The sequence below is a fragment of the Ictalurus punctatus genome, chromosome 17, assembly GCF_001660625.3.
Source record: "Ictalurus punctatus breed USDA103 chromosome 17, Coco_2.0, whole genome shotgun sequence".
Taxonomy (NCBI): domain Eukaryota; kingdom Metazoa; phylum Chordata; class Actinopteri; order Siluriformes; family Ictaluridae; genus Ictalurus; species Ictalurus punctatus.
Window position 1 is genome coordinate 12049077 of NC_030432.2, and position 15353 is coordinate 12064429.

General features: G+C 41.8%; 3 protein-coding genes across 4 annotated transcripts in view; all 3 read right to left on the reverse strand.

The window, feature by feature from the left end:
- Window positions 1–15353, reverse strand: part of slc47a4 (solute carrier family 47 member 4) — a 199147-nt gene that overhangs the window by 103620 nt on the left and 80174 nt on the right. The window lies entirely within an intron of this gene.
- On the reverse strand, window positions 642–10186 carry LOC128635305 (histone-lysine N-methyltransferase 2D). Its single transcript, XM_053687499.1, has 3 exons — window positions 10053–10186; window positions 4369–4676; window positions 642–3687 (listed from the first exon to the last, which is right to left on the reverse strand). The coding sequence occupies exons 2-3, from the start codon at window positions 4410–4412 to the stop codon at window positions 1161–1163; spliced, it is 2571 nt and encodes an 856-aa protein (XP_053543474.1). The 5' UTR covers window positions 4413–4676; window positions 10053–10186; the 3' UTR covers window positions 642–1160.
- The window catches only part of LOC108277933 (membrane-associated phosphatidylinositol transfer protein 3), a 65308-nt gene continuing 58909 nt past the window's right edge, over window positions 8955–15353 (reverse strand). For both annotated transcript variants that reach the window (XM_017490993.3, XM_053687497.1), the window contains exon 19: window positions 8955–10219. The gene's annotated coding sequence lies outside the window, so the exon portion shown is untranslated. The remainder of the gene's footprint in view (window positions 10220–15353) is intronic.

The following is a 15353-nucleotide window of genomic DNA, read 5'->3' on the forward strand; positions in this document are numbered from 1 at the left end:
AATTATTTGTAATATCAATTGTTCTATCCAATTCCTCATTTACATTTATTCATTTAGCAGACGCTTTTATCCAAAGCGACTTGCAAATGAGAAAATACAAGCAAAGCGATATATCAAGCTACCATACAAGTTCCATTAATTGAGATCCAGAAGAAGCAAAGTGCACAAAGTAGAGGTGTAAGTGCAATTTTTTTTTTTTTTAAAGAGTTGGTTAGGTGGTCACGGAAGAGGTGGGTCTTTAGCTGTTTTTTGAAGATGGTGAGAGATTGTGCAGTCCGGATTGAGGTTGGAAGTTCATTCCACCACTTAGGAACAGTTAGTTTGAAGGTTCTGGAAAGAGACCTTGAGCCACGCTGAGTAGGTACTACTAAGCGTCGGTCACTAATCGATCGCAGATTGTGTGAGGGACTTAGTTTCTTAAGTTAAATTAAGTAAACTTTGAATTCATTAAATTTTATATATATATATATATATATATATATATATATATATATATATATATATATATATATATATATATATATATATATATATGCAAGCAAATATCAAAAGTAAAATGACCCTGACCCCATGACCCTGAAAAGGAGTAAGCTGTCACACATCGTAGCAGAGATACAAAGCAGAGATAAGGCGGATGCAAGTGCAGGATAACAGTTGTTTATTTAAAGAGACAGGCAGGCAGACAAATCCAAAACGTGATCCAAAACGTAATTCATAAACAGGCAAGAGGTCAGGCGATTGGCAAACAGGTATACACGGGGCTAGGCAGGAATCTAGGTCGATAACCAAAACAAAAAACAAACTATGACGATGAACTGGAAGCGGATATCCAGCGCGAACTGACTATGACTATGACACGAACTACACTAACGCTAAACATTCACTTCTTATTACTTACTACTTAATCTTCCGCGTTGTGTGCTGGGAAGCGCACGGTATATATGCGGACATGATTACCCTCGCAACTGCTAACAGCTGAGGGTAATCCGGACACACGTGACTTCCCAGCCAATGACGGAACAGGGAGGAGACATGACAAACATAAACAAAACACACGTGTCCCAATGTCACTACGGTCAACAGCGCTTAAAGCACACTGCTTCAAGGGGGAATCGTGACGGAACCCCCCCCCAAGGGCACTCCTCCCGGAGTGCCATGAGTCATCCCACTTCATTGGCGGCCCCGGCCCCCTGGGCTGAATGTCCTGAGCAGAGACATGAAACTGCACGGTGTTCTTGGCGGCGTAGGGAAGCAGAGCGACGACCTCGGCTGGACAGGGAGGCTGAGCGACGACCTCGGCTGAACAGGGAGGCTGAGCGACGACCTCGGCTGGGCATGAGGGCAGAGCGGTGACCTCGGCTGGGCATGAGGGCAGAGCGACGACCTCGGTGGAGCAGGGAAACAGCACTGTACTCGGCGGAGCAGGGAAGCAGGGCGACGTCCTCGTCGGAACATGAAGGCAGAGCGACGTCCTCGGCGGAGCAGGAAGGCAGAGCGCTGTACTCGGCGGAGCAGGAAGGCAGAGCGCTGTACTCGGCGGAGCAGCGAAGCAGGGCGACATCCTCGTCGGCGCCTGAAAGCGGAGCGACGTCCCCAGCTGAACTGGAAGGCAGAGCGTCCCCTGTAAGGCCAGGGAGAGGAGCGTGGGTCTCCGTGCGGCCAGGGAGAGGAGCATGGGTCTCCTTGAAGCAGAAGAGGGGAACGCTATCTGCCATTGAGCAGGAAGGCTGAGCGACGTCCACAGCTGAACAGGGAGGCTGAGCGACGTCCACAGCTGAACAGGGAGGCTGAGCGACGTCCACAGCTGAACAGGGAGGCTGAGCGACGTCCACAGCTGAACAGGGAGGCTGAGCGACGTCCACAGCTGAACAGGGAGGCTGAGCGACGTCCACAGCTGAACAGGGAGGCTGAGCGACGTCCAAAGCTGAACAGGGAGGCTGAGCGACGTCCACAGCTGAACAGGGAGGCTGAGCGACGTCCACAGCTGAACAGGGAGGCTGAGCGACGTCCACAGCTGAACAGGGAGGCTGAGCGACGTCCACAGCTGAACAGGGTGGCTGAGCGACGTCCACAGCTGAACAGGGTGGCTGAGCGACGTCCACAGCTGAACAGGGAGGCTGAGCGACGTCCACAGCTGAACAGGGAGGCTGAGGCTCTGAGGTCACTAGGTGAACCTTGGGCATGGGCGGAGCTTGGCTAGGCGTGTCAGCAGACTGGGGCGCGAGCGGAGCTTGGCTGGGCGTGTCAGCAGACTGTGGCGTGAGCGGAACTTGGCTGGGCCTGTCGGCAGACCGGCACGTGAGCAGAACTTGGGTGACTGGGTCAGCTAGCTTGGCTTGGGCGTCAGAGCCTGGAGGCTTGGCTTGGGCGTCAGAGCCTGGAGGCTTGGCTTGGGCGTCAGAGCCTGGAGGCTTGGCTTGGATCTCAGGGACTGGAGGCTTGACTTGGATCTCAGGGACTGGAGGCTTGACTTGGATCTCAGGGACTGGAGGCTTGACTTGGATCTCAGGGACTGGAGGCTTGACTTGGATCTCAGGGACTGGAGGCTTGGCTTGGATCTCAGGGACTGGAGGCTTGGCTTGGATCTCAGGGACTGGAGGCTTGGCTTGGAGCTCAGGGACTGGAGGCTGGACCTGGAGCTCAGGGACTGGAGGCTGGACCTGGAGCTCAGGGACTGGAGGCTGGACCTGGAGCTCAGGGACTGGCGGGTGGACCTGGAGCTCAGGGGCTGGCGGCTGGACCTGGAGCTCAGGGGCTGGCGGCTGGACCTGGAGCTCAGGGGCTGGAGGCTGGACCTGGAGCTCAGGGGCTGGCGGCTGGACCTGGAGCTCAGGGACGTGAGACTTGACTTGGATCTCAGGGACGTGAGACTTGACTTGGATCTCAGGGATGTGAGACTTGACTTGGACCTTTTGTTGGAGCTTGGCGGGTGAGCCCACCTCGTGGGGCTCAGGTTCGAGCTCTGAGGTCACCCTGTCGGTCCCGGGCTGGGTCTCTGCACGGGCTCTCCGGTGGAGTTTCTTATGCTCCCGCCAGCTGCTCTTGAAGCATTCCTGAGAGCAGAAGAAAGCTTCCTGGAGGCCCAGCTTCCTGCAAGTGGGACATTGAAGCTGAGTCTCTCTCCCGCAGCCCTCGGTCATGCATCTCGGGGATTTCACCCCCGTGTTGGCCGGAAACTGAAGTGGATCGCTGGTTACTGCCCTGTCCATCTCCTCATAATAGAGGTTGAATGGTGGGTCCACCTGGGGCTGTCCATTGACTCTCCACCCCAGTAAATCAAGACCACGAAGTTGTCCAGGCTGTGAAAACTCCTCCATAAACAGCTCTGTAAACTGAGTGACATCATGGAGGGCTGGCGACCCAGCACTCACCAGCTGCTCCACCCAGTCACGGGCCGGGCCGCAAAACCTGGACACCAGGAACCCGATCCACTCTCTCTTAGTAGGCTTGGGAACCGCCAAGCTGCAGAAATACTCCTGGCAGCTGAAGAGAAACTCCAGCGGGTAGCTCCCCAATCCCGCTGTCTCTGGCAGCAATTCAATGGCGTACCTTTGGGGAAATTGCACGTATGAAAAATGCGGCCAGTAATCCGAGCGTTCCCCGATGCGGTATTGTCCGATTTTCCTGGTTGCTGTGGCGTGCCTTCTCTCTAGTCCTCCTGCTGCATCCATGTTAGGGCGGAAGATTCTGTCACACATCGTAGCAGAGATACGAAGCAGAGATAAGGCGGATGCAAGTGCAGGATAACAATTGTTTATTTAAAGAGACAGGCAGGCAGACAAATCCAAAACGTGATCCAAAACGTAATTCATAAACAGGCAAGAGGTCAGGCGATTGGCAAACAGGTATACACGGGGCTAGGCAGGAATCTAGGTCGATAACCAAAACAAAAAACAAACTATGACGATGAACTGGAAGCGGATATCCAGCGCGAACTGACTATGACTATGACTATGACTATGACACGAACTACACTAACGCTAAACATTCACTTCTTATTACTTACTACTTAATCTTCCGCGTTGTGTGCTGGGAAGCGCGCGGTATATATGCGGACATGATTACCCTCGCAACTGCTAACAGCTGAGGGTAATCCGGACACACGTGACTTCCCAGCCAATGACGGAACAGGGAGGAGACATGACAAACATAAACAAAACACACGTGTCCCAATGTCACTACGGTCGACAGCGCTTAAAGCACACTGCTTCAAGGGGGAATCGTGACATAAGCGGTATAGAAGATGGATGGATGGGATTATGTTATTATAAACTTTGTTTTTATTTTTATTCATAAAATATATTTATGAATTATAGGGAAATATATTAATTTCCTGGAGGTTCATGAGCACAGACAAATAATACGCACACACTTTCTAGGTGGGCAGAATGGTGGCACATATAAGGTAGCATTGCCACCTCACCACTTCAGCTCCCTGGTTTAATCCTGAGCATGGGTAACTGTGTGGAGTTTCAGCGTTTGATCTCATGGGCTTGCTCTGTGTATTCTCCGAGGTGTATTCCCAACTAACACCCAGGCTCCAGATCCACTGTTCCCCAGACCAGGATGAAGTGGTTACTTTATTTTTCAGTACTTGGTGTTCCCCCTCTTCTTCTTTTTTTCACACAGCTACAGTGTAAAGCATCATGCAGGTGGAGAAGCCGACAAAATGAAATCTGAACACATAACATTATTTAACAGATCATTAAGTACAGAAATGAATAAACTAATATGCAAGAATTAACAAGTGTGTAATCAAACCCTTGCTTGCACTTAGTAAAATGTGTACCACATTTATCTGGAAACCCCAAGAGAAGCTGTAGAGCTGTGTTTACCTCTTATGGAGAAGCATTAGAGGACTATTTTAATTAAATCTCTACCAAACAACTCGGTCATGTATTGCTTTTCCATGGGACTCCCTCTAAACTCCAGAAGGGAGTCTATGCTTAGAGTTTAGTACTGAATGACTGGCTAGCAGGTAACATACACATACCCATGCTTTTACATATACTGTATATACAGTGCCCTCCACTAATACTGGCACCTTTGGTAAATATGAGCAAAGAAGGCTGTGAAAAATTGTCTTAATTGTTTAAACTTTTGATGTTTTGTTAAAAAAAAATTCACAAATACACTCTGCTCTCATGGATAGCAAACAATTGCAAACAAAGCACAGGTATCTTTGTTAAAAAATATCTTTGTTAAATATAGGTGTGCAACAATTATTGGCACCATTTTAGTCAATACTTTGTGCTACCTCCCTTTGCCAAGATGACAGCTCTAAGTCTTCTCCTATAATGCCTGATGAGCTTGGAGAATACATGGCAAGGGATCTGAGACCATTCCTCCATACAGAATCTCTCCAGATCCTTCAAATTTCGAGGTCCATGCTGGTGGACTCTCCTCTTCAGTTCACCACACAGGTTTTCTATGGGTTTCAAGTCAGGGGACTGAGATGGCCATGGCAGGACCTTGATTTTGTGGTCAGTAAACCATTTTTGTGTTGATTTTGATGTATGTTTTGAATTATTGTCCTGCTGGATTAACTAGTTTTCTGCCAGTGGCAGTCAGGTTTTCGTTTAATATCTGTTGATATTTGATGGAGTCCATGATGCCATGTATTCTAAAAAAAAATCCAGGTCCTCTGGCAGAAAAACAACCCCAAAACATTAAAGAGCCACCATCATATTTAACCGTGGGCATGAGGTACTTTTCCATTTGGCTACCTCTCTGTGTGCGCCAAACCACCTCTGGTGTTTATTGCCAAAAAGCTCTATTTTCGTTTCATCTGACCATAGAAACCAATCCCATTTGAAGTTCCAGTAGTGTCTGGCAAACTGAAGATGCTTGAGTTTTTGGATGAGAGTAAAGGCTTTTTTACTTCAAATATATTTTTCGCATATGAATTCGTAGGGGTGCCATTAATTGTTGCACACCTATATTCAACAAAGATTTGTTTTTGCAACTGTTTAATATTGATGAGAGAAGAGTATTTTTGTAATTTTTTTTAACAAAAGAAAAAAGCTTTAGCAATAAAGACAAAATTTCACAGCCTTCTTTGCTCATATTTACCAAGGGTGCCAATATTAGTGGAGGGCACTGTATCTTTACATACAGTATATGATGAGGACAGAATGTGTTTTTATGTGTGACATAGTGAATCTGCCATTGCTTATTAAACATGATAGTATCTTGACATTTTTTTGCACACTAGAAGTATGGCCAGGGCTTAGAGGAGTAGGAAGTGACACCCAAGAGGGTTTTTTGACAGTCTTTTTTCACATCCTGGGAAATAGCTAATGAACTACACCTGTAACTACTTATTTTTAAAAATATGCATGACTGGGAGAAAAAAGTACAGTTAAATGTCATACCGGAAAATGTTTCAGTGTGTGCAATTACACTGAGACTCATATTGCCATATCCAGTGAAGTGCACATTTCGACTTATTAAAGATGATGAATGTGAGAACTTGTTTATGAGGAAGCTGTGCGGATGTCAGCTGGTGCTTAATCTTGGTTTCTGCTGTGAAGGAAAGCACTGGAATGGAGGGTGATTGGGATGTGAGGCACTGGCCATGATTTTATGTGTCCTCTTCTTCACCCTGGTATAGGTATGTGTTGGGGGAGGGCTGGGGGATCTGGCAGCCAATGATTTCCTCTATACTTCACAAAATGTGCTTGAAGCGTGAAGTTGCAGAGATAAACTAGACAGTTATGGAAGATGTGCCGATTGATTAAGTGGTGGCTGTGTAGAATAGGATCAACAGCTTCTGTGGCAGTTTATATTTCTTTCACTGTGGTAGAAAATTAAGCCTGCAGGGCCTTCTCTGTGATTGGGTTAAAGTTCCTGCTGCATTTGAGATCCTGCTGAATAGTGGTGAGCAGGAATGAAATTACATATTCAATACTCATTAACATTGTATTTATTTTATTTATTTTTATTTCATTGTATTTTGTATAGTGAAATAGGTCTGAAAATCACTTTTGTCATGGATTCACAAACATTTCAGAGCAAAATGAATTCACTGGAGTCTTATTGCATTGTTGACTTTGATCTACATGGACAGTCTGCAGCTTCATACTGTATTTTTATTCTGTAGACAAAAGAAGTCCGAAGATTCAAACATTCATTCTAGGCTACACATTTAAATTAGTGGGGTACCATGACATATATCACTGTAAATGAGACTCATTGTTAGCAAAGTCATGCAGATTCCATGGACATGTAATTGGTTTTGTCAGCAGGTACAGTGCCCTACACCTGGTACCCTTGGTAAATATGAGCAAAGAAGGCAGTGAAAAATTTTCTTTATTGCTTAACCTTTTGATCTTTGTTTAATATATATATATATATATATATATATATATATATATATATATATATATATATATATATATATATATATATATCCATTGATATTTTACATTTTTTAGAACACCTGGGTGACTAGGAACAGGAAATTGTTCAACCATGACTTCCTGTTTCACAGGAGTATAAATATGAAGTAACACACAGGTCAAATTCCCTTAGTCATTCATAACAATGGGTAAGACCAAGGCTGTGATGTGCAGCAAAAGGTTGTTGAGCTTCATAAAATGGGAAGTGCTATAAGAAATCAGCACAAGCATTGAAAACGCCCATTTCCACCATCAGGACAATAATTAAGATGTTCCAGTCAACTGGAAATCTTATGAATCAACCTGGAATTGGACGTGTGTCTATATTTTCTCAACACACTGTGAAGAGGATGGTTCGAGTGGCCAAATGATCTCCAAGGATCACAGCTGAAGAATTGCAGAATTTAGTTGCGTGTTGGGGTCAGAAAGTTTCCAAAACTACAATCTGAAGTCACCTCCGTCACAAGTTATTTGGAAGGGTTTCAAGAAAAATTCTACATTCTTTTCTACTCTCATCCGAAAACAAACTCAAGCATCTTCAGTGTGCCAGACGCTACTGGAACTTCAAATGGGATCGGGTTCTATGGTCAGATGAAACCAAAATAGAGCTTTTTGTTTTGGGGCTGTTTGTCTGCCAGAGGACCTGGAAATTTTTTTAGGATACATGAAATCATTGACTCTATCAAATATCAACAGATATTAAATGAAAACCTTACTGCCTCTGCCAGAAAGCTTCAAATGGGCCGTGTTTGGATCTTCCAGCAGGACAATAATTCAAAACATACATCAAAATCAACACAAAAATGGTTTACTGACCACAAAATCAAGGTCCTGCCATGGCCATCTCAGTCCCATGACTTGAAACCCATAGATAACCTGTGTGGTGAACTGAAGAGGAGAGTCCACCAGCATGGACCTCGAAATTTGAAGGATCTGGAGAGATTCTGTATGGAGGAATGGTCTCAGTTCCCTTGTCATGTATTCTCCAACCTCATCAGGCATTATAGGAGAAGACTCAGAGCTGTTATCTTGGCAAAGGGAGGTAGCACAAAGTATTGACTAAAAGGGTGCCAATAATTGTTGCACACCTATATTTAACAAAGATTTTTCTTTATAAACCTGTATTTTATTTGCAATTGTTTGCTATCCATGAGAACAGAGTATTTTTGTGATTTTTTTTTAAACAAAAGATCAAAAGGTTAAACAATAAAGACAATTTTTCACAGCTTTCTTTGCTCACATTTACCAAGGGTGGCAATTTTAGTCGAGGGCACTTTAATTCCAGAACTTAGCATGCAGTACAGAAAAATAATGAGTAATGCTAGAGTGCAAAATTGATACTGTGGGAAGTGGTATGATGAAGAAGAGCTCAGATTTATTTTTCTATCCTTTCTTAGTTGGTTGATAACTTTAAGCTTCAAAATTTGTGTAAAAGACCATATTTTGTGTGTTGTATAATAAATTGCTTGACATAGAGATTCCAGAAAAAAACAGAAACAGAAAAGAACACCGCTTTTGGAACTGTAAAAGATGTCCTTAAAAAATGCACTCAAGTAATTTTCTGTAAGTTTATTCATGTTTTTGGCATTATTTTTGAAAATATCGAATGCAGAAATAAATGAGAATTGACACAAGCAAATGTGAAAATGGGGCTGAACACATTTTTTACACAAGTCCCATTCCAATATTTTCATTTTCACAAATTTTAAAGTTAAGCATTTTTAACTTTCTGTCAAGTGTATGCACAAATATATGTAACAACACAAATAAAAATGTTTAAAAAATTAAATTTAAAAAAAAAAACATTAAAACAAACCTATTGCTAACTTTGTATGAAAACATAAGAAATTACAGAAATATGGGTTTGACTGGATTTGGGTTGGATATTAAACACTATGTGCTGTCAAAAATCATATTGCAGTGATAAAACATTTGTTGCTGCAGTCTCTGCACAGAGATTCTTGTAAGAGCATCTACAGAGAAGCATCTTCTAGTGCCAGGCAAGACAGCCAGATAGATAACATCGATTACACTTGCCTGCGATGGATCGACGTCTACGCTCCACAACCAGGATAAATTAATTACTGAAGATGAATGAAAGAATAAATGAATGATTATTGAGTGGGAACTAATTTAATCAGTTTAACACTTTTTTCTCTCTCTCTCTTTACTCCAGTTTGGGTACTGAATGATTTGTGGTACTACTATACTTTGAACTGCTCTAGCTTAATCTATCAATTTGGTTCTTTAGTTTACAAATATTTGCTAATGTCATAAATGAGGTTTATTATATGTGGAAATAGATATAATTCATTCAAACATTTAAAGATTTGTCCTTGAAGGGTCCTTCAAAATAACAAAGCTGTCAAAAGCCTTGGCTCAAAAACTCATTACAAAACCTTTTTGAACAAAGATACATGTCCAGACACACATGTACCGATTACATATAGTAACAGATCATTCACTCTGTCACTGTAACAAACTAAAATCTTATCACTTTGTTATCTAAATAGGACCAAAAACAACACCTGCAGTACAATCTTTAATCACAGATTTCAAATCATACAAAAGCACATGGCAATGCAAGTGTACAAAATTACATACCAACATTTTATTGAAATATAAATATAAAAATGAAGAGTTCTTACTGACCACAGTGCTGCTACACAGAAGAAGGAGATTGGCTGGTCAAAATTTTGAAAGTGGCCTCTACATACTAATGGTGAGGACTGCATAATGACAGCCACTGCATCTTCCTCACAAACACACTGGACACTCTGTTCTGAAATCAGCTCAAACCTCCATCATTGGATCTGCAGCTACACAGAGATAGGATAAATAGAACAAAAACACAAGCTCACCTGTTGGTTTGCCAAAGATCACAGTGTCTTAAAATAGTTCATTAGTCAATAATTGACAGTTAATCCAAAAGCTGAAGGCTGATGTGTTCCACTTAGTGAACAGTAAATACCCAAGGCTGCCTTTTCTTCCACTCTGTAAGAAAGAACTGAACGAAACACACAAACTCACTAAGAAATCTCATTTCATTGCACTCTACAGTATGTGTGCCATGCATGCAGAATGGAATAGACAAGAGCTCATGCTTTCCCTGTGAGTTCACTGTCTTCGCAAGTATGATAATTTGTCATTTAACCAATCATTAATAATAATTTCACATCTGTGAAGGAGTTTAACCTCTGATGGTAAAAACAGTTCCTTGGAAATATAAGATGTTGACAGTGAGTCTTACTGGTGACATTCAAACAACCTTGTGTCTTTCAGTGTTGAATTGAGAATCATGACTAAAGTAATCCTCCGACATCACACATTTCATATGATGAGTGGACACAGACCTCAGCTCTCCCCTAGGAATGTTAAAGAACATTTTCCAAACACTTTTTTCCTTTACAACATCAAGGACTCTCTATCAAGACAAAGATCTTGTACATTCCACCATATTCTTAATTCTGTTTATAGTAATGAAGATGTAGAGGGTGTGCTAGAGAATGCATAGAATATTAGAGACATTAAAGCCCTGATAAATACGGTAGTGTTAATATTTACATATAAAATGGCACCGATGTTTGAAGTGCTTTTATGCCACCAGGCCTAATGTAAAATACTAGTTGTAGGAAGCACAGTCTGAAGTGGTGGGCAGGGCACAGGGTGGTATTTTTGTTCTGGTACAGAATCTACTTAACAAGGTCATAATTTTCAGTCCAGGATCTGAAGCTGATCACTTCCTTGTAAGTAAACCAGACACAAGTAATTGTGGTCCTCCCTGCACATCAATATATTCTTGGAACCCCCCTTTCTTTTGAGCTCTGTGTCTGTGGACAGACAGCTGGGAACAGCTTCAGCTGGTTCCTTTTCCAGCATGCAGTAACCTGTCACTACACTGCAAATGCAGATACAAGATAGCAGTTACTTTAAATCTATCAACTTCAACATTCACGGTCATGCTTAAGAGTGAACTTTTGTAACCTTGAAAGAGACATCCCATCCATTTATAATAAGTGCATAATTAATACAGTGTGCATGACTACTAAAGACTGATAATAAAATAATCACCTTGGTGCCATGACTGCAATTAAAATGGATAGCATTTCAATATTATTCCTTTTCAAAGAGCAGCTGCATGCTGGGAGTTCTGTGGGAATCCTCACAGCCTGTCAAGTGATTCCGGTCAGTAAGAGTACTGTTGCAGTTTAAGGCCCTGCTAGGCAAATTTGGGTTACACTGTGCCCAAATCAGTCATACAAAAGCTTAAACACCCACATAGGACAATTTAGAACCTTCACCAGGGCAGCATTTGCAGTTTCAGCACTAACAGCCACCTAAAGCCTTTCAAGCATGGGCTGGCATTTTAGGAAAGCGGCACTAACTTCAGCCAAGGGGCTCTGCAAGCAAAGAATTTCTTTGGGGTATGGGTTGTTGTTGTTGTTTTTTTTTTAACAATCAGGCAATCAACACCAAAGACAAGATATAACATACTGTAAGCCAGTGATTTTCAACCTGTGAGCAGCAATGCTCCAATGATCCATGGTGGTTCTCTTGCAACATCTGAGAACATTTCCTTTCCCAATTCATGAGAAAACATTGTGTTTGGATATATTATGCAAACAATATGCTGAGGCAAAAATTATTTTCTCACAGTCCAATTGAGGCAATTTCAGAAGCTCAATCTGTTTTCAGTATTAAAAACGGCAGGGAGTATAATTTGGTCTCCCTCCTCGTTTTGCATAATCTCCTTAAGAAGCGTAAAGAGATTTAATAAAGTAACTGTGCAATAAGTCCTCATCATGTTGGCACAGCTGATCTGCAGAGACATTATAAATATATCTTTTTCTTTTTACTTGAGGACATCCTCAAGTGAATCCTGGAACACCACCAGAATGGTCCCCGTACTCCTCCTCCTCTGTTTTACTCTGTTATATGGATGACTTACTTCTGTAATAGAGGAGTATTTCCAGCTGCTGGATGAACTGTTTCTCTTAGTGATGCAAAAGGGGTTGAAATTGACATTCATGGGTAACATGTTTCTGACGGGGGAAGACTCACACAAAGTGTAAGTAATCCAATATCTGCCTATCACTAATGGATCTGTTCATACCATTGAAGGTCAATTTCACTGAAAACTGTAGTGAACTCTATATAATGTTGACCAGGAACCAAGCCATCAAAAATAAGAGAGTTGCAAGAGTTTATCTTTTGAGACACTCTGAGTACATTTTTGAGTAAGCTCATGCTTTGAAAAACACCACATATGGCTTGCTTTCAAGCTAGCAATTGTAGCTACAATATGCTGTATGTGGTCTTCTTGCAGGTACATTAAGTAAAATTGCACCTGGTGCATGGGTGATGCGATCAGTGGAAAAAGTATGATTCCTGTGATTGACATCTTTCTAGGCAGTAAAGAATTTTGAACATATACCTGTTTCAACAGATCATCTTGGACAGAACCTGGTTTTTGCTGAAGGGTGTACATCATATATATCACGCTAAGCTAAATAAACAAACACTTAATTTAACTCTCTGGGGCACTGCGGGAGCACAAGAAAGATCTACCTGTGTTTAAAGGACTATTTATTGCACAATTGACTGTTTGTCGTGTATCAAATGCATAATGAGGGGAGAAATGTCTTAACTGTCCAACAGTTGTTGAGGAGGTACAGATACATACTGGAGATAGTAAACACCTTTACAAGATGCAAACACAACACAGGCTATAGTAAAAATCCTGTGGGAGCAGCTGATGTGCAGATGATGTCTCCTTTTGTCAGAGAAAAATTTGACTAAATGTCAACTATCAGATGAATCTTTACACACTTGTAATTATGCTTCCGTTTTAACTAGCACTTCAATCCACACCAGCTGCATCAGAGGCACATCAAACCAGAAACAATATGTCGCCCTGCTCTACTCACAGGTAGCACTGCCACCTAACAGCATCAAGTTCAAGCCTAAATAAATGTGTTCAGTAGCTAGTGAAGCCAACCCTCTCCAACATTAATGCTCACCAATAATTGTCAAGCTACATTTAAAAAGGAAAAACTAGGTATCCAGCTTTCAACTTCAGCTATTTCTATTCATTATTTCCTGTCAAACAATATATCTCTCAAAACAAAAAAAAAAATTGCCAAAAATGTAAATTCACCTACTCATAACTGATTGCCAAAGAAGATTGAAATCAAAGGGCATTGTTGCTCATTCTCCTGCCTGTTGCACATATACGTAAATGCTGCTGTCCAGTGAGGACTGACTGAGATCTTTAAGTGAAGCTTGATCCAATGCATCCAGTTTGAATTCAGGAGGCTTAGGGATAAAGCACAGACTGCAGGCAACAACCTGCAAACTTTAGGAACCGTGGAATGAATGCAATAACCCATTAAAACATGCCTGAATATGATCCATCATGGCCAGATGGGAAGAACCTTCAACTGCGACTGTCATGGCTCTGCGAACTCCAGAATACATAGAGAGGGAGAAGATTCAGACCTCATTAAACCTATGACAGGATGATGGATTCAACAAATAGCTACACATTTTCTAAGGAGCCAGACTCCAAATGTTTTAGCAATCCCTTCATGAAATCTCTTAAATTCCAACCACTGTGGGCATATTACAGCAATATATCATACAGTATTATGACTGACATATGAAGCCTACTGTGCAGTCGGTGGGAGATCAGGTCATGAAAGAGGTCAGTCCACAGGGAGGTCCTTGGAAAGGTAATTGGGTTGAATTGTTTCATATAATGGGCAAATATCACCTGACCCTGTAGAACTGCAAAACATGAACACACTAGCTGATGTGGATCAGATACAATATTCTACCAGTTCTTTCATGGCCCAATGAAAAATAATTACAAGGAAGCTTAATTGAGTAAATTCTGTTAGTACAGGATTTAAAAAATATTGTCAGCACTGGCTAATGTTTCACTTTGAATTGCTTTGGATATCAAATGTGAGAAAAGAGCAAAAATTTATTAGTGGGAAAAGTGCAATTTGCTGTCTGTTGTTCTTTCAAGAAACCTTGATCAATAAGTGCTATATATATACTCAATATATATATATATATATATATATATATATATATATATATATATATATATATATATATATATATATTTATATATATACGCAATAAAGAAACGTCCCTTTTTCAGGAGACTGTTTGTTAAAGATAATTTTGTAAAATCCAAATAAGCTATAAGCTTTACAGCCCCTTATTGGAAAGGGCTTAAACAATGTTTTTCATGCTTGTTCATTGAACCATAAACAATTATTGCACATGTACCTGTGGAACAGTTCTTAAGACACTAACAGTTTACAGGTGGTAGGCAATTAAGGTCACAGTTACAATAACTTAGGACACTAAAGAGACCTTTCTACTGACTCTGAAAAACACAAGAAGATGCCTAGGGTGCCTGCTCACCTGCGTGAACATACTATAGGCCTGCTGCAGGGAGGCATGAGGACTGCAGATGAGTTCAGTACAATAAACTGCAATGTCTGTAGTGTAAGACGCCTAAGACAGTGCTACAGGGAGACAGGAAGGACAGCTGATCGTCCTTGCAGTAGAAAATTACATGTAACCATGTGTCCCCCCAGACGTGATCAAGAACTTGCAAATGCCTTGGTGGAAGAGTGGAGTAACATCTCACAGCAAGAACTGACAAATCTGGTGCAGTCTATGAGGATGAGACGCACTGTAGTACTTAAAGCAGCTGGTGGCCACCAGATAATGACTGTTACTTTTAATATTGATACCCCCCACCCCCGCCCCTTTGTTCAGGGACTCATTATTCCATTTCTGTTAATTAAATGTCTGTGAAACCTGTTCAGTTTATGTCTCAGTTATTGAATGTTTTTATCTTAATACAAATATTTACAAATGTTAAGAAATTTGCTGGAAATAAAAGCAGTTGAATGTGAGAAGATGTTTCTTTTT